General features: G+C 58.8%; 1 protein-coding gene across 1 annotated transcript in view; it reads left to right on the forward strand.

Moving 5' to 3' along the window:
• Positions 1 to 21,384, forward strand: part of SDC3 (syndecan 3) — a 43,585-nt gene that overhangs the window by 16,247 nt on the left and 5,954 nt on the right. Inside the window, exons 7-8 of the mRNA XM_077896504.1 lie at positions 18,669 to 18,786; positions 20,501 to 21,114. Coding sequence (XP_077752630.1) covers positions 18,669 to 18,786; positions 20,501 to 21,114 — 732 coding nt within the window. The remainder of the gene's footprint in view (positions 1 to 18,668; positions 18,787 to 20,500; positions 21,115 to 21,384) is intronic.

Below are 21,384 nucleotides of genomic sequence, written 5' to 3' on the forward strand. Positions count from 1 at the left end.
AGTCTGCTGCTGGCTTGTCAAGTGACCATGGGCAGCTTCCACCCCCCCTCCCCGAGCCTCTACTTTCCACATCTGTGAAGCGGGGAAGTTGCACTGGGTGCTCCAGGGACCCTTCTAGTCTTCACATTTGAGAAACTGTCGGAGAGACACGGGGCCGGGGCCTGGCCTGGAATGTCCCCTTCGGGAAGGGAGAGCTGGGCTTGGCGGGGGCAGGAGGGTCGGGGGATAGGAGGCTTGGTTCCTTCACACGGCCTGTCTGTGGTTCCTCTTGGGCCAGGCTGGGGCGGGCCCCTTTCCTCACCTATCACCCTGAACGCCACCTCTCTTCCCAGCCTCTGGGACGTGATCTGTCAAATCCAGGCCCCCGGGGAGCTGGGCTGTGAGTCTGGTTTCCTGGACAGGGGAGGAGCACTGGGCAGGGAGTTCAGTAACCGGGTCCTTGCCCCTACTGTTCTGCTGACCTGCCAGTCGCTCCAGCCAATATTTACTGATCCCTCTGTGTCTGGCCTATGCTGAGCACTCGGATGGGTTCCGCGGGGTTCAGCCTGGTCTCTGACCTCAGGAAGCTCCCAGTTAAGGAAAGGAGAGCCAGCGCATGTGAGGAGCTGAGGGTAGCGAGTCAGGGGAATGAGAGGTTTTGGCTCTGGAATATCAGGGGGGGCTCCATGAGGGAGGTGTCCTTTGTAGCAGGCCTTGCAGGATGGCGGCGGGATGATAGAGAACCAGGATGGAGAAGGCTCAGAGGTAGGAAAGGTCATGGCAGTTGAGGGTGTGGCTAAAAGCAGCGGTTCCCAACTGGGGAGGAGAGCCTTCTGTGGAGGTGGGGATGGACCTGCCTCGGGGCTCAGGAGCCTTTGCTGCAGGGGGTTGCTGTTGCTAATGAGAGTGTGTTGTTTCTGGCCTTTACTACATTCACTGGGCACCTCCTGGGTCCCTGGCTCTGTGCCATGGGGTGATCTGGGGCTGAACGGTTGAACCCCACAGGGCCTTGGCTTGCAAGACTCCAGTGGTGGGCTCTGAGTCCAAACCAGGGCACTGGGGTTCCATCCTGCAGGTAGGGAGTGTTGGTACTGAAGTGGGTGCAGCCCCCCTGCCCCGAGGGCCTGGCACGGTGTGCCATCCAGGGCACAGATGTGATAGTATTAATATTGAATTATGCTTGTTGAGTGCCTGCCCTGTGCAGGATACTCTACCAAACGTCTTATATATCAGAGCTCACTGAATCCTCATAACAACCTTGTGAAGCAGGTACCGTTATTACGTTGACTTTACAAAAGAGGAAATTGAGGCAGAGAGGTTACGCAATTTGTCTGAGTTCACAGAGAGGTTAAGTAACTTATCCAGGGTCACAGAGTGGCATAGTTACTAGGATTTGAACCCAAGCAGTCTAGAATGCTCCCTGGTGTGCAAGCACTGCTCCGTGGTCCATGCATTGCAAACTGTAAAGCGTGGTGCCCCGAGAGGATGAATTTAGGGCCAGACACATCTTGCTGGGAGCCTGAACCTTGTGTGGCTTCTGTGGGAGAGGCCCTGATCCGGGCCCGGGGACTCTGGGCTTCCACATGGGTCTTTTTTCCTGCTGCTTGTTTTCTGTCTAGGTTGGGCCATGAGCTGCAGCCCTTCAGCTGGAAGGGCCTTTGGAAACACTCTTGTCCAACTTATTCGTTGTCCTGAAGGGGAAACTGAGGCCAAAGTGATTTCTAGTCAGGGCAAGGATCTTCCAAGACCTGATGGTCTGGCCTTCTAATTTTACATCTGGGGAGCTGGAGGCCGAGAGAGGTACAGTGGCTGGTCGCAGTAACCCAGCAGGTTGGTCGCTGAGCTGAGACTGAGAGCTGTGTCTCCTGCCTCCCAGGCAGGGCACGGTCCCTTGTTCCTGTTTCTGCTCTCTGCGTGTCTCTCTCCTGCTCGGCCTGCAGGCCCAGCTCCCATCCTTCTCTCCCTAACCCCAGCCCAGCTGCCCTCAGCCCAAGACTCGATGCCAGATTGATTCCTATCAGTGCATCACTATAGTCCTCCAGCTCCGTCCCTTTGCCCTGCACACCCCTCACGGCTGCCACCTGCGACTCCCAGCAGCTCCCCGACGCAGAGTACAACGTCATCTTTCTCATCTTCGTGTGGACCCGGGCGCTGTTCGCTCTCTGTGGACTGTTCCCTCCCCTGGCGAACTCCTACTCATCATCCAAAACCCAGCACTGATGTCCCCTCCCCTGGGAATGCTTTATCCTTTACCGAATCTCCAGCTCTCAAGCACCGTGACCCCTTCTTTGGGCCCTTGTCGCCTCGCTCCTAGATTTCTAGGCAGTGCCCCTCTTCTCCGTGTTAGGACTCTGTGCTGAGCCCCAGCTCTGTTGCGGTTTTCCCTAGCTTCTGGCTCCCCATGGGGTCACAGCCTCACCTCCTCAGAGCTCTCACGGGGATGCTCTGTGGCAGCCCCTTCCCTGCCATCCCATCATCTCCCGCTCCGCCCACGCACGGGCGACCTGGCTTCTGCTCCCCAAGTCCTGACATTGCTGCCTCGTTTCCGTTTCAGGCTTTCACAGGTCCTCCGGCTTTTACCTCCAGCACTCCCCTGTCCTCATGCCTTGTCCTTGACCCCAGCCCCCTGCTCCTGGGATCCCCAGGCCTGGACCCTGGCAGCAGGGAGCAGTGGCTGCAGAGATGCAGCCTTCCTGCCTCATTTGTGTGGGGGAGGGGGGGCATGCCAGGTGCTTCTGGCCTCCACCTTTCTGGAAGGTGGACATGTGATGGGCTTCCGGAGGCTCGGACTTGGTTACCAGAGATCTCCCCCTCTCCCTGCCCTCCCCCAGCAGCCCTCCCACCCACCACCTCCTCCTCTGCCCACTCTCCTCTTCTCCTTCTCTCTCTGCCTCCCACCGTCCTCCATCTCTCTTTCCTCCTGCCCTGCTTCCTCGCAGGCCCCTGCCCCACCCCCTCCCTTGCTGCTTGGAGCCTCTCATCTCCCCGCTGCCACTGGGGGGGGGGGGCGGGCAGGACCTGAGGAGTCCCCTGGGGGACATGGGTCTTGAAGGCTGAAGGGGTGGTTAGGGTCAGAGCTGGAGGGACTCTTCCTTCCTCTTCCCTCCTCCTGGGCCCAGATTCCGCACACCGCCCCCCTCCAATGCCTTCATCGACCCCTCCAGAAGTGCAGTTTAAAGGGCCCAAGGGCTACAGGAGATCAGCCTCCCACCTTGCTGTTCACATGAGTTCACGGGACCCAGAGACAGCACCAGACTGTCCAGGGCCACCCAACGGTGAAGGTAGCACAGTGACCCCTGGGGCAGTGGCTCCTTGGGAGCTTCTGGGAGCTGAGTGCGGTCTTGGTTGGGTCCTGTTCTCATGTGAGAGGCAGGGGAGCTGCGAGACCTGTTGGGGACTGGGGACAATCTCAGATCCAGAAGAAGGGGTTCCAGCTCTGTGTTCGAGGGACGGTCTGTGAGATGGTGGTGGAGTCCACAGTGATCTTTTTCCCTGTGGGGCTAAGGCCATGGTTCAGTTTAGATTTGGGCAAGGGGTTGGGTTGTCGTACACATGTGCATGTGTGACAGTGTGTCACCGTGGGTCGGTGCCGATGCGAGGGGGCCTCCTGTCCCTGCGGGGTAGGATGCTGTGGCCCACTCCCCTGTTTCAGCGGCTCAGGCGTGGCCAGGCCTGGTGAGTCAGGAGAACCCAGATTGCTGCCTCTCCCCTTCTCAGCTGTGGGGAGCTTGCCCCCTGCGCCTTGGATGGCCGTGGCCATTACCAGCTCCTGGTGAAGAGGAGGACAAGTTAGGAGATGCCCTCCCTACCTCAGGGAGGTCGATGCACACGTAGAGCTGTGCACAAACACGGACTCAATGGGCCTGTGAGGGAGAATGCTGATCCAGGCAGGCCCAGCACCCCTTTGTCCTGTGCACACGCGTGGAGACACAGACCCAAGTCTATACCTGAACACACAGAGGCACACACAGACAGGGACACACACACACGCCCCGCCCCATGCACACGTACCTCTCACGCAAACACAGCCAGACCCACGGGCATCTAAGCCCTCTTAGAACAACAGCAGGTGTACACACGTGAATGCGCCCGCAGCATGCCCAGGAAGACTCCCCAAGTGTGCTTGCACGTGTGCACCTGCATGCCTGCATGTCCACACGCGCACACACGCGGGTTGCTGGGTCTCTGAGCTACCAGGAGTGTGTCCGTCCTTAATCCCAGCCCTTAATCCCACAGTCTAGGGAGCCAGGCCAGAGGGGCAGCTGGTCATCTGGCCTCCTTAGCAGTGATTAAGGCAAGGGCAGGGACGGGGGGCAGAGGGACCCAGAGCTTTGCCTTCTGCCTGACTCCCCGGATGCCACAAACTCAAAACTTGGGTGCCTTCAGGGATTTGCAGAGCATGGAGAGCTCATGGGCTCTGACTGACCTCTGCTTGTTGGCTGGGTGCTGGGGCGCTCACCGTACCCCTTCTGTGAAGCTGGGTGCTGACTGTCACCCTGCAGGGCAGCTGCAGGGCAGCTGCAGGGACGGGGGTTTAACTTACCCCAGAGCGTGGCAGGTGGTACCCAGAGCTGTCACCAGGACCGGTAATCCTGGGGGCAGGGGCTGAGACCCCTGTCCTTGTCCCGGGGTTTGGGGAACAGGATGGGGTCCCAGTCACAGCCCAGCTTCGAGCCCTGCTTGTCCAGTCCACGGCCTTCTCCACAGGTGCTGTTCTGCTCCGGTCCCAGGGCCTGACCTCTGGGCTCCTTCATCCAGTCTCCACAGGGCCTGCTCGGGGCTGGGGCTGGGGCTGGGCTGGCCCTGCTGGGGGCCGGCGGGGAGCAGGGCCGAGCTGGCGTGACTGCAGCCCTGATGCCAGGGGCTCCGCCTGGAGCCTCTGACCTGCCTGCGGGGGGCCAGGTGATGGGACAGGGGGGACCCGAAGGAGCTCTGGTCCGGGAAGCCATGTTCAAGTGACGTGAGGAGAGGAGGGCCTGTCTCCTCCTTGGGCTGCAGGGCCCGTGGGCCAGGACACTTGGGTCCTTACATCCCTAGTGGGCACTTGGACTCCATCTGAGCCCAGGGGACAGAGGGTGGGCGGGCTGCACACGAGGGCGGGCTGGGCCCACGGGAGGCAGGGGCGGGTGGATGTCAGGGGAGGGGTGGCCATGGCTGGGGCACTGCGGTTTTCTCTGGCACCTTCCACTCCATGGTTGGGACTGAGGGCTGGGGGGTCCGGCTTCCCCTCCTTGAAGTCTCTCGTGCCCCCTGCCCCGTGGTCTGCACTGTGAGGCTCCATGAGGTCACCCCTTCCCCCTCAGTGATTAGGTGGGGGGCCAGAGCCAGGGCCAGGGGAGGTGCCGAGTGGTGGACTAGAGGCAGGAGAGTAAGCGGATGCAGGCTGCACCCCCAGTTCAGCCTGGTAGGGGTGTGTGGGGGATACTGAGCACCTGTTAGACACAGGCCCAGCCCTCCGCTATGTGGAGAACAGTGGAAACCAGTGAGGGGGAGGTGGTTGGTGGCTGTCAACTGAGATGGGCAGGGGCGGGTGCCTGGGAGCCAGGGGAGGGCGGTGTGGCTGAGGGGTGAGCCCCAGAGACGTGTCTGTCCCCAGGATCGCTTATTTTTTGTTTTTTTTTTTTTTAAAGATTTTATTTATTTATTCATGAGAGACATAGAGAGAGAAGCAGAGACACAGGCAGAGGGAGAAGCAGGCTCCATGCAGGGAGCTTGATGCGGGTCTCAATCCCGGGTCCCCAGGATCACACCCCGGGCCGTAGGCAGGCGCTAAACCACTGAGCCACCCAGGCATCCCCCCAGGATCGCTTTAGACAGTCACAGGGGGCAGGGGACAGACAGACCTGTCTTCAGATTCAGACGTGCTTTACCAGGGGGCCCTGCCCCTACTGCTGCCCCCTTTCCTGGCAGGACCACATACTCCTGCCCCTCACTGAGGGCAGCCAGGGGCCAGCTGCGTGGACAGAGGGTGCCCCAGAACCACTGAGGGCCAGAGCTGGGGCGCTGGCATATAGGGGTGGACAGAGCAGCCGGCCTGAGTTTGGAGCTGGCTCCCTTCTCCTGGGTCACTCTGCACCAGGCCCGCCTCCTCCCAGTGGTCCCACCAGACCATTGGCCTTTGCCGTGCTGGGCCTCTCCCACTTGCGGTCTACAGAGTCAGCGTTTGCCCTCTGGAGCAGGGGGGTGGGGGGGGGGTGGGCTGGGAAGGGTGAACAGAGGGAAAGCTTACCTCCTCTTGCATCTGAATGTTTGAGTTGGGGCTCTGCTGTGTGACCTTGGGCAAGTTTCTTACCCTCTCTGAGCATTAGGTGACATTCATTCTTCTGTCCCCCCGCCCCCCGCACACAACAGCTTTATTGAGATTTGACTCACCTACCATATAATCCACCTATCTAAAGCATCTAATTCAGTGATATTTAGTGTATTTATGGGGTTGTACCATTACCACCAATTTTATATATTTTTATCACCCCTGGAAGAGAGCCTCTCCCTTTTAGCAGTCCCTCCCCATTTCTCCCCAGCCGCCCAGCCCTAGGCAGCGTCTTGTCCTCTCCGTGTCTGTGGCCCTGCCTCACGTGTTTCGTGTGCGTGGCATCGTACACCGTGTGGTCCCTCTGCGACTGACTTCTCTCACTCCGTGTAATGTGTCCAAGCTTCATCTGAGTGGCAGTGGGTGCCAGGCCCTCACTGCTTGCTTTGTTGAGTAATATTCCATTGTGCGGATGTGCCAACTTTTATTTCTCTGTCCGGATGGACGCCTGGCTTGTTTCTACTTTTTGCCTATTATGAATAATGTGGCTATTTTTTTTTAAACCTACATGGACGTATGTTTTCCTTGGATGCACCCCCCACACACACACATAGAATTCCTGGCTCATACACAAGTCTCCGTTTAACCTTTGGAGGAGCTGCTGGACCCTTTGCCAAAGTGGCCGCATTACTTTTCATCCCCGTCACGTCGTGAGGCTCCCACGGCTCCATCTTCTCACCGACACCTGTTCTTTTCTGACTCTCTGGTCACCTTCCTTCTTGCATCCATCCATCCCACAGGTATTTATAGAGCATCTATATTTGACAAGGCAGGGTGCTCACTGCAAAATTAGGGGGAGAATTTGTCCCTCGAGGAGCTGTTTGGATTCAGTGGCACAATATCTATAAAAGCCTCTGTGTGCTTAGTGACAGGAGATAAAGATTCCCAAGGGTAGAAGCTGGGGGCGGTCAGGAATCGTGGGGCCCCCTGAGAGCAGAAGGAAAGAGAAAGGAATCTGTGTCTGGCGACCACCAGTGTGTCAGAGCCATCGCTTCAGTCCTCAGGACCCTCTGGGGCACATTGTCCATCCTATTTGCAGATGGGGAAACTGAGGTTCAGGCCAGGTACGTTGCCCCAGGGTCACCCAGCTGAGAAGTAGCTGGGCTTTGGGCCAGGCACCTGTTTGGATAAGCTCATTTCACCCTCCCAACCCTTTGAGGTTGGTACTATTAATTATGTCCATTTTGGAGGAGAAGAAACAAGCTCAGAGAGGTGGACTTACTCGTCTGGGATCACACAGCTCCCGAGGGCCCCTGCTGGGATTTAGACCCAAGTGGTCTTGCTCCCAGGTCTCAGGAGATGAGGGTGAGAGCCCGGGCGTCAGTCTGTCCCTTCCCTTTCTTGGTCAAATCCGCAGTGTCGTCCTGGGCTGGAGGCGTGTGTGGCCCTACGCAGGCCTCTAGGGGCTCTATCAGGACCTCCCCCAGTTTTTCGGTCTGATTCCTTGCTCTGTCCCTCACTTTTCCATCTGGGTAGTGGTAGTGGGCCCCCATGGCTCACTCACTACCCGAGTCTGGCTCGTTCCATCCCTTCCATCCCTCGAAGCAGAGCAGCTTCGGAGCAGCTCAGAAGCCCCAGGATGGCTTAGGGCTGGGGGTGGGGAGCCGCATCTCCACCACGTGTGATTCCTGCTGGGTTATAAATAACCTAGCAAATGGGATGGTGAGGGGGACCACAGCGCAATTCCTCAAGGAGGCTGGGCTTGGACCCGCACGTAGATGGGGACACTTTAGGGGTGTGTGTGTGCATGTTGTGTGTCCTCGGGTGTGTGCTGGCACGTGCCTGGGAAGCTTTGGGGGAGGCTGCGAGAGCTGTGAGGCTGCCCAGGACAGCGGGAGGGCTGGGCCTGCCTTGGGCTCATTCCAGGGTCTGTTCAGTTTCCTGGGGGAGGGCTGGGGGTCACCTGGCTTCAGGTGGACCCCAAGATCAAGCCAAGGATCCCTCTGCTTTTGGGCCAGCCTTCCTTCAGGTGCTGTGAGCCTGAGAACCAGATGCGTGGCCTTGGGTGCTCTGTGGGCACCCAGCCCTTTCCCCACCACCAGGCCTCACTTCTACCTGCCTCACCATCCCCCAGCTCCCTCATTCTGACTCTCCCCCTGAGTTGTCTGTGACCTCGCAGGTCGTCTGGCCTGTCTGTGGAATAAGGATCATTTCACCCGGCTCCTTGTAGGGAGCCCGGCATTCAGCAGGTGCTCAGTAAATGCTATCTCTCCCCGCCAGCCGGGGCCTGGTTGTAAAGTGGCTAGCATTGTAGGCTCCACTGGGAGCCTGCTAATCTGCAGTCTTTTGCATATAATTTGCATAGTCATTTTATAAAAAAAATACGCTGGAATCCGGCTCAGTTTCTCTTCTCTCCTCTCTCAGCTCAGTTGGAGTCCTCTCAATTGGATTTTGGAGGGACCAGAGAGCAGCTTTGTCCAGCCCCCTGGTTTTATACATGGGGAGACCAGAGCCTCCTGCAGGATCACATAGTGATTGGGGGCAGGGAGGGGGTACCATGGATCTGTTGGGGATGATCCCATTCACACGCTTCATGGAACAAGTATTCGTGGAGGCTGTGTCCCACAAACACTCTGGGCCCAGGGAACACAGGAGTGGCCATTGGAACTTCCTCATGGGGCAGGCTGGTGAGGGCTGGGATAGGTGTGCACTCTGGTACAAAAAGCATGGCCTTTGGGGTTCAACTATCCCTGGGTTTGTAACTGGTCCCACTGCTGTGTGACTTTGAGCCAGTCGCTTCCCCCTCTGCACTTTGGTATGCCCATCTGTGAAATGGGAATGATAATCCCTTGCTGGGAAGAGGTCTGTGAAGAGAACTGAGGCAAGGTGCATATGGAGAGTCTGGCACATAGCGAGTGCTCCCTACAGGGTGATTACCTATTGTTCGGGGTAAGGGATGGAATGGCCCCAGGCCTCTTCTGGAACAACACCCAGTGAAAGGAGTCTCACATCACAAACTGGGATCTCTGTGTGTAGTCCAGGGTTCAGGAACCCCTGAGCACGGGAACTGGTGTCAGTGAGGCCAGGGTTCAAGTCTTGTTAACGCCCCAACTGGTAGCTTAACAGCCCTGTTCCCATCCATAGATGGGACAGTAGTCTCTGCTTCCCAGGACAGCTGAGCAGCTTCAGTGAGATTTGATAGAAGGTGTGTGTGTGTGGGGGGCATTCAGGGGAGAGCATTCAGGTGGGAGCATGGTTGGTGGCCCCTCCTCCCTGGTAAATGCCAAAATGGTGGAGGTCGTCCCCAGAAAAGACTTCCTCCTTTGGACCAGTACAGTGGTTGGTGCGAGGAGGCCTCACAGAGGAGGCATGCTTTGAGCTAACTGAGCTTCGTGAGGACATGGTTGTCGTGCTAATTGTGGGACCCTAAGTGCCTAGAACAGTGCCTGGCACACAGTAGGTGCTTCCTAAACTCTGCTTGTAGATGGGGTAGGTGCTGACCAGGTGGAGGAGGGGAAGAGGGTTCCCCTCCGAGGCAGGGACAGCATGGGGTGGGCCTGAGAGTACCCCCCCATTCCAGGCACTGTGAAGGGTTTAGTTGTTGGGGGTGGGGAGTGGAGGGTGTGGGTAGCTGAGTCTGGAAATGGTGCCTCAGTGGGTGGGCCTGCTTTGAGGCACCAGCTTGGGGATAGGAATAAATGAGCAGCGTGAGTCAGGATGGTCAAGAGGGTGACGCTAGAAGGCAGGTGGCTGGGGTTGACAGAGTGGTGACAGGGGCATCCCAGCCCTGCGTTGAGGAAGGGGCTGTTTTTCCCAGGGTCTTGGCCTAGGCCACATGGTAGGCAGCTGTTCAGGGGCAGCCTGTACCCCCAACTGGGACGGGGGTGGGAGGAGTGTCAGGGCCAGGAACTGGGCTAGCAGGAGAAGACAGGGTGGGGTGGGGTGCGGGGGAGTGTCTGGGCCAGCATGCCGCCAGACCTTTCCATGCCTGGGGAGAGGGCTGGGCCTGCCAGGCCATCCCCTTCGTGTGAGGCGTGCTGCTCAGGCCTTGCCAGCTCCCCCGGGCTTTTGTGTTGTTCCTTTCTGTCCTTCTGGCTGCCCATGAACATCCTCTGGGACAAGCTTTCTGTGGGGCTCTCTGCAGAATGAAGGGCCAAGGGGTTTCACAGACCAGAGGGTGACAGGGATCGGGGTTCGGAAAGAACGTGCTACTTCTACTAATAAAAGTACTCTGGAGGCGCCTGGGTGGCTCAGTCGGTTGAGCGTCTGACCCGTGGTTTCCCCTCAGGGCCGTGGGATAGAGCCCCCATGAGAGGCCCATGCTCGGTGGGGAGTGGGTAGTCATTTTGGGACTCTCTCTGCGCCCTCCCCTCAAATAAATACATCGTAAAAAAAAAAAAAAAAAAAAAAAGGTACTCTTGAGTTCCTCATAGAACACTTGGAAAATGCAGAAATGCAGACAGGTCCTGAGAAAAAAATGAAAGACTGTCTGTCATTCCACCACCCAGAGAGCCTCTGGAGAGCTTTAGTAGGATTCAGTGTTAAGAAATTCACTTTGGTAGGGAGCTCATTAAAGCAGGATCATGGTCTCTGTTTTCTCGTAACCTATTTCCTAAACCTGACAAGGATAATAGCATTAATAGCCAGCATTTATTGAGCACTTGGTTAATGTGTGAGAGTCTCCTGTGAACCCACGAGGTGGGTATTATCTTTGTTTACCAGGAGAACCAGGCTGAGAGAGTTAAACACCTGCCCAAGGTCACCCAGGTTTTGGGAGAACCATCTGTACGATCCTCTCAGCAGCCGTGCTGTATGGCCTCCTGACAACCAGTGCGTGCATTTCCCCGTGTCCTGAAATATTCTTTGAAACCAGTAAAAAGTGAAAGCCACCTGTGATCCATTTGTGCTTTTTTTTTTTTTTTTTTAAGATTTTATTTATTTATTTATTCAAAGAGAGAGAGAGGCAGAGAGAGAAGCAGGCTCTGTGCAGGGAGCCCAATGCGGGACTCGATCCCGGGTCTCCAGGATCACACCTGGGCCAAAGGCAGGCGCTAAACCGCTGAGCCACCCAGGGATCCCCCATTCGTGCCTTTTAATGGTGGGATAAAAGAGAGTGTGGGTTTGTGAAAGCACAAATGTTGATGGCTGCATAATATTCCACGTTACGGTTATTCCTTAACTTATTTAACTAGTCCTCTGCTGTGGGGGATGTCGGGTCTCTCTGCTTTTACTCTCATAAATAACCTCGCCCTGGATCTCCTCGACAGAGGGCCGGAGGGATGCCTGGCTGCCCAGGAGGTGGGAATCAGGCCCTTAGAGCACCAGGCTCGACTGTTGGTTTGTGAACGAGGGAGAAGGGAGAAGGCGGCTTGCCTGGCTCGGGGGAGCAGCGGGCTCTCGCCCTGGGCCCCGGCGGCTGTGGCGGCTGTGGCGGGGCGGGGCTGCCCCGGGAGGGGATCGGGGGCAGCGAGGGGGTGTGTAGCGGAGCTCGGCCGCGGGTGGGGAGCCTCTGCGGCTGGGATGCCCTTTGCAGAGCGCTCGGCCGGGCCCCGGGCTGGGCCCACGGGGCGGGGGGGGGCTTCCTGCCCTCTGACCTGCCCTGGTGGGGCCCTGGAGGTAGCGTCTGCGAGAAGGGCGGTGGCAGGGTGGCAGGGTGGCAGGGTGTCGGTGACAGCGTGTGCCCCTGGGCTGTGCTGATCTTGTGGCGGGAGGCCTGTGGGGGTCAGGGGGACCTTCTCTGCCCCTCCTCCCCCCGGCCGGTGGCCCCGTCCCCAGCGGCTGCGGCGGGTGCTGGCTTCCCAGCCAGGGCAGCTGTGGCCCGGTGGGGGGTGGGGACCGACGCGTCCCCCTTCCCAGTGCCCGCTCTCCATTGTGTCGCCCCCTGGGCTGTCCTGCTGCCCAGAGCCTGGCCCCGGCCCACATTCCTGCGGTGACGCTCTGGGTCTCCGGGTTGGAGCTGGTGAGCGTGAGGGGCACCGAGTTCTCACAGGCCTGAGGGCCTTCTGGGGACACAGACGGGTGGGGACGGAGCCCGTGGGCGTCCAGAGGGCTCTGCTGAGACCACCCTGCTTCCACGAGCTAGTGGTTACGTCACTGTGTGTCTCGGGACAAATCACTTTACTTCCCTGGTGCTGCTGGGCAGGCTCGTTCCCGGGACTGGGACGATGCAGGTCTTGCCCCTCTCTGAGCCTCGGTTTTCACATCGGTGAGAAGGAAGAGCCGAACTCCGTGATCGCTCGGGCCGAGGTTAGCCTTGCGGTGAGGACTGAGCCAGAAGCGTGCCGGCGTAAGGCCGACGGATGAGTACTGTACACCACCTTGTAATCAGTGTCCTCATCCAACCAGAGAGAGGCTCAGAGAGGTTAAGGAACTTGCCCAGAGTCACGCAGCAAGTAAGCCGAGCTGAACTTGAACCCAAGACAGTGAATCTGGGCTCCCAACCCCTGCACACATGGCCTCTAGTCACCGAGAGTAGTGCCTGAGTCTGGCTCATGCAGGGAAGGAAGCTTGGGCAGAATTAATTATACTTGGTTTTATTCTTAGCTTTTGCAGCATGATTAGCAGTGCAGGGGTGCTGGGCTCCTGGCCCCCTGCCAGCTGACCTAATTTGTGTGTCTGTGTCTGTTTCTGTAACCCGCCCTTTCTCCCCACTCATCCAACCTCTTTTTCTCTCTGCACTCTCCCCTGCTGTGTGGCCTTGGCAATGCCTCTTAACCTCTCTGGGCGTTAGTAGCCTTGTCTGCAGCATGAGTGTAATCATCCTGATTCTATTTCCCACCATGAGGATGGTAAGGATTAAATGAGATAAAATCTTCAGAAAGGGTAATAGATTAGCATATAATTTACAATAATTGAAGCTGTGTTGATTTACTCAGCTCTGTAGTTGGTCCTGTGCGCAGCCCGGTACCTATGTGATACTATTTGATGCTCATAGCAACCGCAGGAGCTTCCCACTATCCTCAGCACCCCCATTGTACAGATGAGAAAGCTGAGGGGAGAGATTCTGAGGCTTGTCTGATGTCCCACGGGGAGTAATGGAGCTGCTCCATGCTGGCTTAACGTCCGTGCTATCCTGTTTCTCAGGGCAAGCTCGTGGTGGGGGAGGGCAGGTGATAGGAGCTGGGCATGAGAGACCCCAGACTTCTCCCAGTCTGGGTAGGAGGCCAGGGGCAGAGGGAGGCTCCCTGGCTTTCTCCCTGAATGTACTCCCTGCACCCAGAGGAGACGCCCTCAAGTCCACCTGACTTGGGTCCCTCACCCTGCCTTACTGGCCTAAGACTCTGGAGGGGATCGGGTGCAGGTGAGTGGTGGTGAGGGGGGCCATGTGATCCCTGTGGGAGCCTGCGGTGCCTCTTTGGGGTGAAGCTATGGGTCAAGATGGGGTCATAGCGAGCAGGCAGTGAGGAGAGATGACAAGGATATGGTACTCCTGGGAAGGGGGCTGTGTCTCACCCCGGTGTTGTGTCTGCTTGCTTGTGCCCCCGAGGAAAGCATGTGTGATGCGTGCTTGTGTGCGTGTGTGTGTAGGAAACGGAGGGGTGCAGGTATAGGGGCCTGCTGGTGGGCATCTGGGAGCAGGGCATAGGATGATGCATTGGGTTGTATTTGGGACACATGGCTGGAGTGGGTGTCTGGAAGCACAATGCGTGTCTGATGTGTGCTAGGATGTGTGGACCGTGTGCAAGGACATTGGTGTATGTGGAGGGCTGGGTGGGTGGTTCTGGACAGTGGTGGGTGGTTCTGAGCTGAGGCCACATGGCAGAGGGGGGCTGTGGGGGCACAGGTGTAGGATGAGCAGTGGGGTGGGGAGCCCAGACCTTCCCCAGTTGCTTGAGGAGCCTCCAGTTGGGCTTCTGGGATTGGGGTGGCAGGAAGCAGAAGAGTCAGGGGCTTCTGAAGCTGACGTGCTTGCTGTCCGTGTGGTGGGTGTGGGGCACACAAGTGAGAGCAGAGGCTGTTTACAGCCTGTGAGGTTTGTGTCCCTACCGTGGGGAAGGTGTGCAGTGATGTGTGATTTAGGGAACATGCTTGGACTTGGGGATGGGTTAGCATGTGCCCTGGGTGCGGTGTGTGCCACCCTATGGTGATGAGATTTTGCCAGAGCTTGTGTGGGGTGTATTGTCTCTGAGCTGAGGTGGGTATGCGGGTTGGGGTCAGTGAACGTTGCTCATAATTGTGTGTTTCTGTAGGGCCCAGCGCTGTGTGTGCTGGGATGTGCAGTGTGCGCGTCAGGATGCGGCCTGGATTGCCTGCTAGCTGCAGTGTGTGGGGGTGTCAGCCATGTGGATGCGTTTATCAAACACGGGGGTGTGAGCTTACGCGGAGGTGGGATGCAGTGAGGGGCGGGGGGCAGGCCACAGGGCGGGGGGGGGTGGGGGGCTTTGGATTCAGTTTTCCTTTAAGGGAATGGCTTGGATAATTATGTTAATGATGCATGGAATTATGCGAACGGAGAGGTCGTTTGGGGGTCAGAAGCTGTTGTCACCGTCCTCCTCTTTGCTACTTCTTAGGCTTTCCCGGGTGCCTTCAGGCTCAGTTCCCTGTCCCCGCGTCTCCTCTTGCTCCTGGTCCCCTGGGAGCTGCTGCCACCAGCACCCCTGCGGGGCTCCTGGGAGGGTCCCCCCAGCCGCTGCCCCCCCAGCTGGCCCAGGGAGGGGTCAAGCTGGCACTCAGCTGGCTTTGGGGGGATGCTGGGGAAGATGGCATCCTTTACCCCACCCGCACCCCACAGGTGTCGCCTGCATTGAGCTTCCCCAGGTGCTTCCAGGGGTGACTGTGCTGTTGGCCAGCTCTCCTTCCATCTCCTCTGGGGGTCGCTTATTTTTTTTTTTTTTTTTTAAAGATTTTATTTATTTATTCATGATAGTCACAGAGAGAGAGAGGCAGAGACACAGGCAGAGGGAGAAGCAGGCTCCATGCACCGGGAGCCCGACGTGGGATTCGATCCCGGGTCTCCAGGATCGCGCCCTGGGCCAAAGGCAGGCGCCAAACCGCTGCGCCACCCAGGGATCCCTGGGGGTCGCTTATTATTCAGAAAGGATGTTCTCTCGGAGGCAGGTTTGGAAAATCACTGAGGTGGCCCCTTCCCCAGCTTTGTCTGATGCGTGTGAGGCTAAATTAAGATGTGCGAGTTCTCTCCCTCTGCCTCCCACTCTCATCTTCCCTCATCTTCCCTGCTTTCTCTTGCTCACTGAGTCCTCCCTTGCGCTGCCCTCGCCCCCCGCCCCCCCCGCCGTGCCCCTCTGATCCCTGGCTTCCCTCTGCCCTCGTCCCCCCCTCCCCACTGCCCAGCATCCTCTCTGTTCTTCCGTGATCTTTCCCTCTCCTGCCCCCACCGCATCTCTGTGGGGAGCTGGAGCTCCCGGTCCTTAGCATGGAGGAGGTGGTCGCCATGGCAACGGTTGTCATGTCGATGGCTACTGAGCTAGGGATGAATAGTATCTAGGTGAGAGCTACCTGAGCGGAGGCTGATGGGTTCACAGGAGGCTCCACGCTTGTCTCGGAGCCTCAGAGCTGCACAGCGTGCACCCCCCCCCCCCACGCACGCACCTGTTTCTACCCAAAGGCACGCCAACACGAGATGCCTCTCTGGCTGCCTTTAGGTGAGTGCGTCAGGGTGTGTCTGGATGCGATCTCTGTCTCCAGGTGTGTCGTTCGAGTCTGTGTGGCTTTGGGGGCAGTCCTTGGATTCGTGCAGGCCCTTCCAGGAGCAGATTGTTAGATTGTTAGGGGCTGTTGTGTGGCACTGGTCACTGAGGAGTCATGTGGACTCCCTGGTTTGGTGCCCACATTTACCCCAGTTTGGGGATCCCCAGGGACCCCAGACTTCTTAGAACCCCTCCTCCCAGCTAGAGGTCTCTCAGCTCCTCCCTGGGCTTTCTGGAAGGATGGAAAGTCAGTGAAGATGGCTCCGCCCACAAGTGGGAATCTGATCCCCCGTCTTCCCTGCTCAGTCCCCATCCTCTTGCGTGGCCCTGAGCAGGAATTGCACATCTCTGGCTTCTGGCTGCTTGCCTAAGAATTGCGCAGAACGTCTCCAAGGGCCTCCAGCTTGGCTGCCCCGGCGTGAAGAGGCTGGGAGTGCAGGGAGCCTTCCGTCTCCCTCATCTGGGGTCCTGGGATTTGTTCTTCCGGGCAGTGGGGGCAGAGATGGGGGCTGGGGTAAGTTGGATGAGAGCTCTCTGAGCTCCTGGAATGTCTAAAACTGAGAAAGACCCAGCAATTAGTCACGGGAGCAATCACACTAATTGTTCCGCTCCATGACTCACTGGTAGCAAGTAAATACTGATTAATTCATTACTTTGCGTGTGTGTGTGTGTGTGTGTGTGTGTGTGTGTGTGTGTGTGGTAACAGGGGTGGGGTGGAGGGACGGAGGGAATCTCCTGGCTCGCCGCCCTGGCCTCTTGCCCTGGCTGGCCCGGGTAGGGCCGTGAAGCAGGTGGTCGGGGCTGAGGCAGGAAGCCAGGATGGCGGGCCTCTCCCTAGCTGTGTACGAACCCCAGAAGGGGGCCCGTGGAGCGGGGGTGTGAGGCTGAGCATGGCCTGCAGCACCGACCCAGTCCCCCTCCTGCTCACACACCTTTCGCGTTCCCCACGTGGGCTGGGCAGTGCAGATGCTTGGACTGTACCACCGAGTTCAGCGCTCACAACATTCTGACCTGAGGTCGGGACGAGAAGTAACCCGATTCCAGGAAGAAGTTGTGGCTGGTCACTGAAAGCCTCCCGTGAGGGGGCTTCCCTGGCTGCAGCTCCGGCCTGCCCCTCCTCCGCCCCTGCCCCAGGAATCATTCCCGTCTTCCAGCTCAACTGTCCCTTAACAGATACTTCCTGAATGCCTCCTGTACGCCAGGCAATGTCCTGCCTCCATCCAACGAGGAATAGTTCAGGGGGTTGGGCAGCCACAGCTCACAAGCGGTGATGGACGTGAATTCAGAACCACGAGACTCTGAAAGATCAGGGTAGGGGGGCTTCTTAGCAGAAGTGAGAGGGCAGTAGAGGTTAGCTGGCCAAGAGTTGGAGGACGAGGGGCTGGGGAGGAAGTGTTCTGCGTGGAGGGGACAGCATGAGTGACAGGCAGGAGAGCACAGGCATGTTCCAGGAATGGGGAGCTGCCGGCGGCGGGGCTGGAATCCAGCAAGTGGAGGGGTGCAGGGGGACCCAGAGTGAGGTTGGAGGGCAGGGGGGCCAGCCCTGAGAGCCCAGGCTACGCTTCCCCACCTCGCAGCTGTGCTGATTCTCTTCCTTCTGCTGGAGATGCCTTTCTAATCCTCTAGATCCGGGCCCTCGGGGGCAATCTCACTTTCGGGGGGAAAGCTCTCAGGAGCAGGGCCTGGCCGGGCAGAGCCAGGGTCAAAGGTGTGGCAGCAGGTGGGGTCCTCCTGCCTTGCCCGGCCACTGTGTTGGCTCTCACTGCAGGGTTGCAGTGGGGAGGAACGGCCCCAGCTCCGGGCCTCCCCAGGTTCTGACCCGGGAGGACTCTTAGGCCAGGTGAGCGGGACCCTTTGAGAAGCCCCTCTTACACTCTCGACCCCCTTGAAGTGGAAGTGGTTTCCAGCCCTGAGCTAACTTAGGCACTGAGATCCTTTGCGGGGAGGTGGGCCAACTTCCTGTTTTGGGGAAGACCCAGCGCCAGGGCTAGAGCCTGCACCCACTCTTACCCAAGGTACTTCCTTCTGGAAGCCCCATTCTCCCCAGGCCCCTTGTCTATCTGACTAATGGAGCTAATCACGCTGCCTTTGGGATTGCAAGGTCTGAAACTTGGGGTCCCTGACGGGGTCTGAGTCTCAGTGCGTCCTGTGCTGTCTGGTGACCCAGGGCAGCTGAGTGGGCCTCAGCACCCTCCTCCATGGAATCAGCCCTGCCTCTCTTTCCTTGAGGACTTGGGGGCTTTTGTCTGTGAAAGGCACTTGGAGTGTGGGTCTGAGGACGGGGCCACGCTGAGAGTCACGCTAACCTATGCCGAGTGCCTGTGGCATGCAGGTGTGCTCAGCACTGCACACGTTAGCACACTGCATGCTCACAGCACCACAAGAAGGCAGGCACGGTTTGCTTCTAGGTAATGAGTAAACCGAGGCAGGAAGAGACTAAGTAACTTGTTAGCCTCAGGTCGCACATTTAATAAGTGCTAGAGTCTGGACTCAGTGCCAGCATTCTGGCTCTAAACCCGCTTCTGCCCCCAGCAGTTCCCATCAGGGCATGGGGGAGTGGCCCAGTCCCCTGTGGTGGCCGTCAGGCGGGCAGATGGCGCTGCTGCCCTGGCCCCTGCGTGGGTGGGAAGTGGTAATCAGGCCGGCCCTAGCTCTGTTTGCCTACAGGGTGGCCACATCTAATGCTGTCCCTCATTGTCACTTGGCCTGTGAGCGTGTCTGTTGTCCCTCTGGGCGTGTCCAGGCTGCTGGCCTCAGGTCCTGAGCTCTGTGCCCAACTCTGCCCTCCCCAGGCTCAGCGCTGGCGCAACGAGAACTTTGAGAGGCCCGTGGACCTCGAGGGCTCTGGGGATGACGACTCCTTCCCTGATGATGAGCTGGATGACCTCTACTCAGGGTCGGGCTCAGGCTGTAAGTACCTCCCCCTCCTCTTCCCTGTGGGTGGGCAATGCTGTTTGCCTCCAGGGCCCACGCAAGCTGGCCTCCACATGGGGAGGGGGAGGTCAGGCCGGGGACCACAAGCACCGAAGCGCAGACCATCCTCCTGGGGCTGGAACCAGGGCCTTGAGACCTCAGAGCTCAGGACTCCCTGCTCCCCATGGTTCTATCTCTACAAGCTCTGCTGGAGCCCCCTGCAGACTTCCCGCACCTGTCAGGGAACACAGACACCTCTCTCCAACCCAGGTGGCAGCACTGCCACCACCTCTTGTGCGAACTTAGTAGCCACCCCTCGGTGGCAGTGGCATATCGTCAGCAAGATCATTTGGCTCACTCGACCTGGGTCAGGTGGTGCCCTCCCGTCCGATCAGCTGCAGCCCGGGGCAGGTTCGGGGAGCCATGGAAAGGGGCAGATGCCTCCACCGTGCCTGGAACAGGCCTGGTTCCGCGGCCTGGCTCCCAGGAAAGGCCAGCAGAGTGGCATGAAGAGAGGGAGGCGCCCCGAGTTTGAATTCCAGCTTTGCCACCTAACGGCCGTACCACCTTCGGCCACTGTCCCTCCCTGAGGGCCTGTGTTCTTCCTTGGGGATGGTGAGAATAAATATGCCTTCTTCTCAGAGCCTCTGGAAGGTTTCGGCATGAGATATCACAGTCTGGAGTAGAGAAGGAGCTTGAACATCAGTTAAATAAGCCTGTGTGCTCGGGGCTGGCTGGCTTGGTCAGAGGAGCGTGTGACTCTTCATCTAGGGGTTGGGAGCTTGAACCCCACGTTGGGTGTAGAGATCACTTAAAAAAAAAAAAAAAAGGAGTACATGCGGAGATTGGGCCCAGTGCGGGGGGGAGGGGGGAGGACAAGTCAGTCTGACGGATGGGAGGAGGTCTGCGTGCCACGGACCCGGCCTCCCACGGACCCTGGCCTCCAGTCTCCCTACTTTAGCTTACTGCGTGTAAGCCTCTTGCAAGTTAATCTTCGTAAAATCCATCTCTGCTGGGTCATGCCTCTCCTGCTGAACCTCTCTGGCTGTTCTCCACCCCTCCTCTCTCCGCCTGGTCAGGTGCCCCGGGACCCGGCTGTGCCTTCTCTCTCTCTCTCTCTCTCTCTCTCTCTCTTCCTCCCTCTCCTTTCCTCTGGGGCCTCCATATGTGTCCTGGCTCAGAGGCAGCCAGGTTGCTCAAGCATCCCCTGTAGGAAGGGCTCCTTCCCCTCCTTGCTGTCTGCCTGTAGCCTGGGCCTCCGGGGGAGCCCTGAGGATGCCCACCACCACATGCTCATGGTAGGGTGTACCCAGGTCTGACTTCTCCCAGAATGCCACTCCCCTACTTGCCCCCCAGCCTTTGCAAGGGCTAAAGACCCGATAGGGCTTTAGTTGCCACTGCCTGGATTCAAGGTGCCAGAAGGCCCAGGCTGGGTGGTCTGGAACAATCAGAGAAGACTTGTTGGAAGAGGTGCTCTCTCTAGAAGTTTTGGCCAGGCAGAGAGGACTTAGGGAACATTCACCAGCCACCAGCCAACTGGCAACTTTTGGCCAGGCTGTGCCTGCCTCTTTTCTCTTGCCTTGTCCTGGAAAAATTGTGCGGATGAGGATGGGAGCGGCCCCCAGTCTTGATGGCCATTGCTTACCTGGGGCCCTCACACCCCTCACAATCTCCCAGCTCCCTAGCTCTCTCCTCTCCCCCGCCCCCCCAGACTTCGAGCAGGAGTCGGGCATTGAGACAGCCATGCGGTTCAGCCCGGATGTGGCCATGGCAGTGTCTACTACAGCTGCAGTGCTGCCCACCGTGGACATCCAGCCCGTGGGCACCCCGTTTGAAGAGCTCCCCTCTGAGCACCCCACCCCGGAACCAGCCACCAGCCCCCCAGTGGTGACAGAGGTCCCAGAAGAGCCCAGTCAGAGAGCCACCACCATCTCTACTCCCACGGCTCCCACGGCCGCCACGACGGCGGGGGCCCTGACTGTGGCCACGGTGCCCGCCACGGTGGCCACTGCCGTCCCCAGCATCCCTGCGGCACCCCCTTCCACGGCCACCACCTCTGTCATAAGGACCACCGGCGTACGGAGGCTCCTGCCTCTCCCATTGACCACGGCAGCCACGGCCCGGGCCACCACCCCAGCGGCGCCCTCCCCTCCCACCACGGTGGCTGTCTTGGACACAGAGGCCCCAACACCCAGGATGGTCAGCACAGCTACCTCCAGGCCGAGGGCCCTTCCCAGGCCGGCTACCACCCAGGAGCCTGACCTCCCCGAGAAGAGCACCTTGCCCTTGGGGACCACGGCCCCTGGCCCCACGGAGGTGGCTCAGGTGAGCAGCTGGGGAGAGGGCGGGGAGTGGGAGCAGAGGAGCGTGGGTCAGGGCCTGGGGGTAAGCCGCACATGGATGGAAAGGGCGAGAGAGGCATGGGGCCGGGGGGGCCGAGGCTGGGAGGGAGTCCCAGGATGTGCACAGAGGTCAGTGGTGTGGGAGGGAGACCAGGCCCTGGGCTTCCCACGTGGGACAAGCTTCACACGGGGAAGGAGGTGGGTGAAGCCAGCTGTGGGGGGCGGCCCGCGTCCTGGTGAAGTTCTCCCACCG

The sequence above is a fragment of the Canis aureus genome, chromosome 5 (assembly GCF_053574225.1).
Source record: "Canis aureus isolate CA01 chromosome 5, VMU_Caureus_v.1.0, whole genome shotgun sequence".
Taxonomy (NCBI): Eukaryota; Metazoa; Chordata; class Mammalia; order Carnivora; family Canidae; genus Canis; species Canis aureus.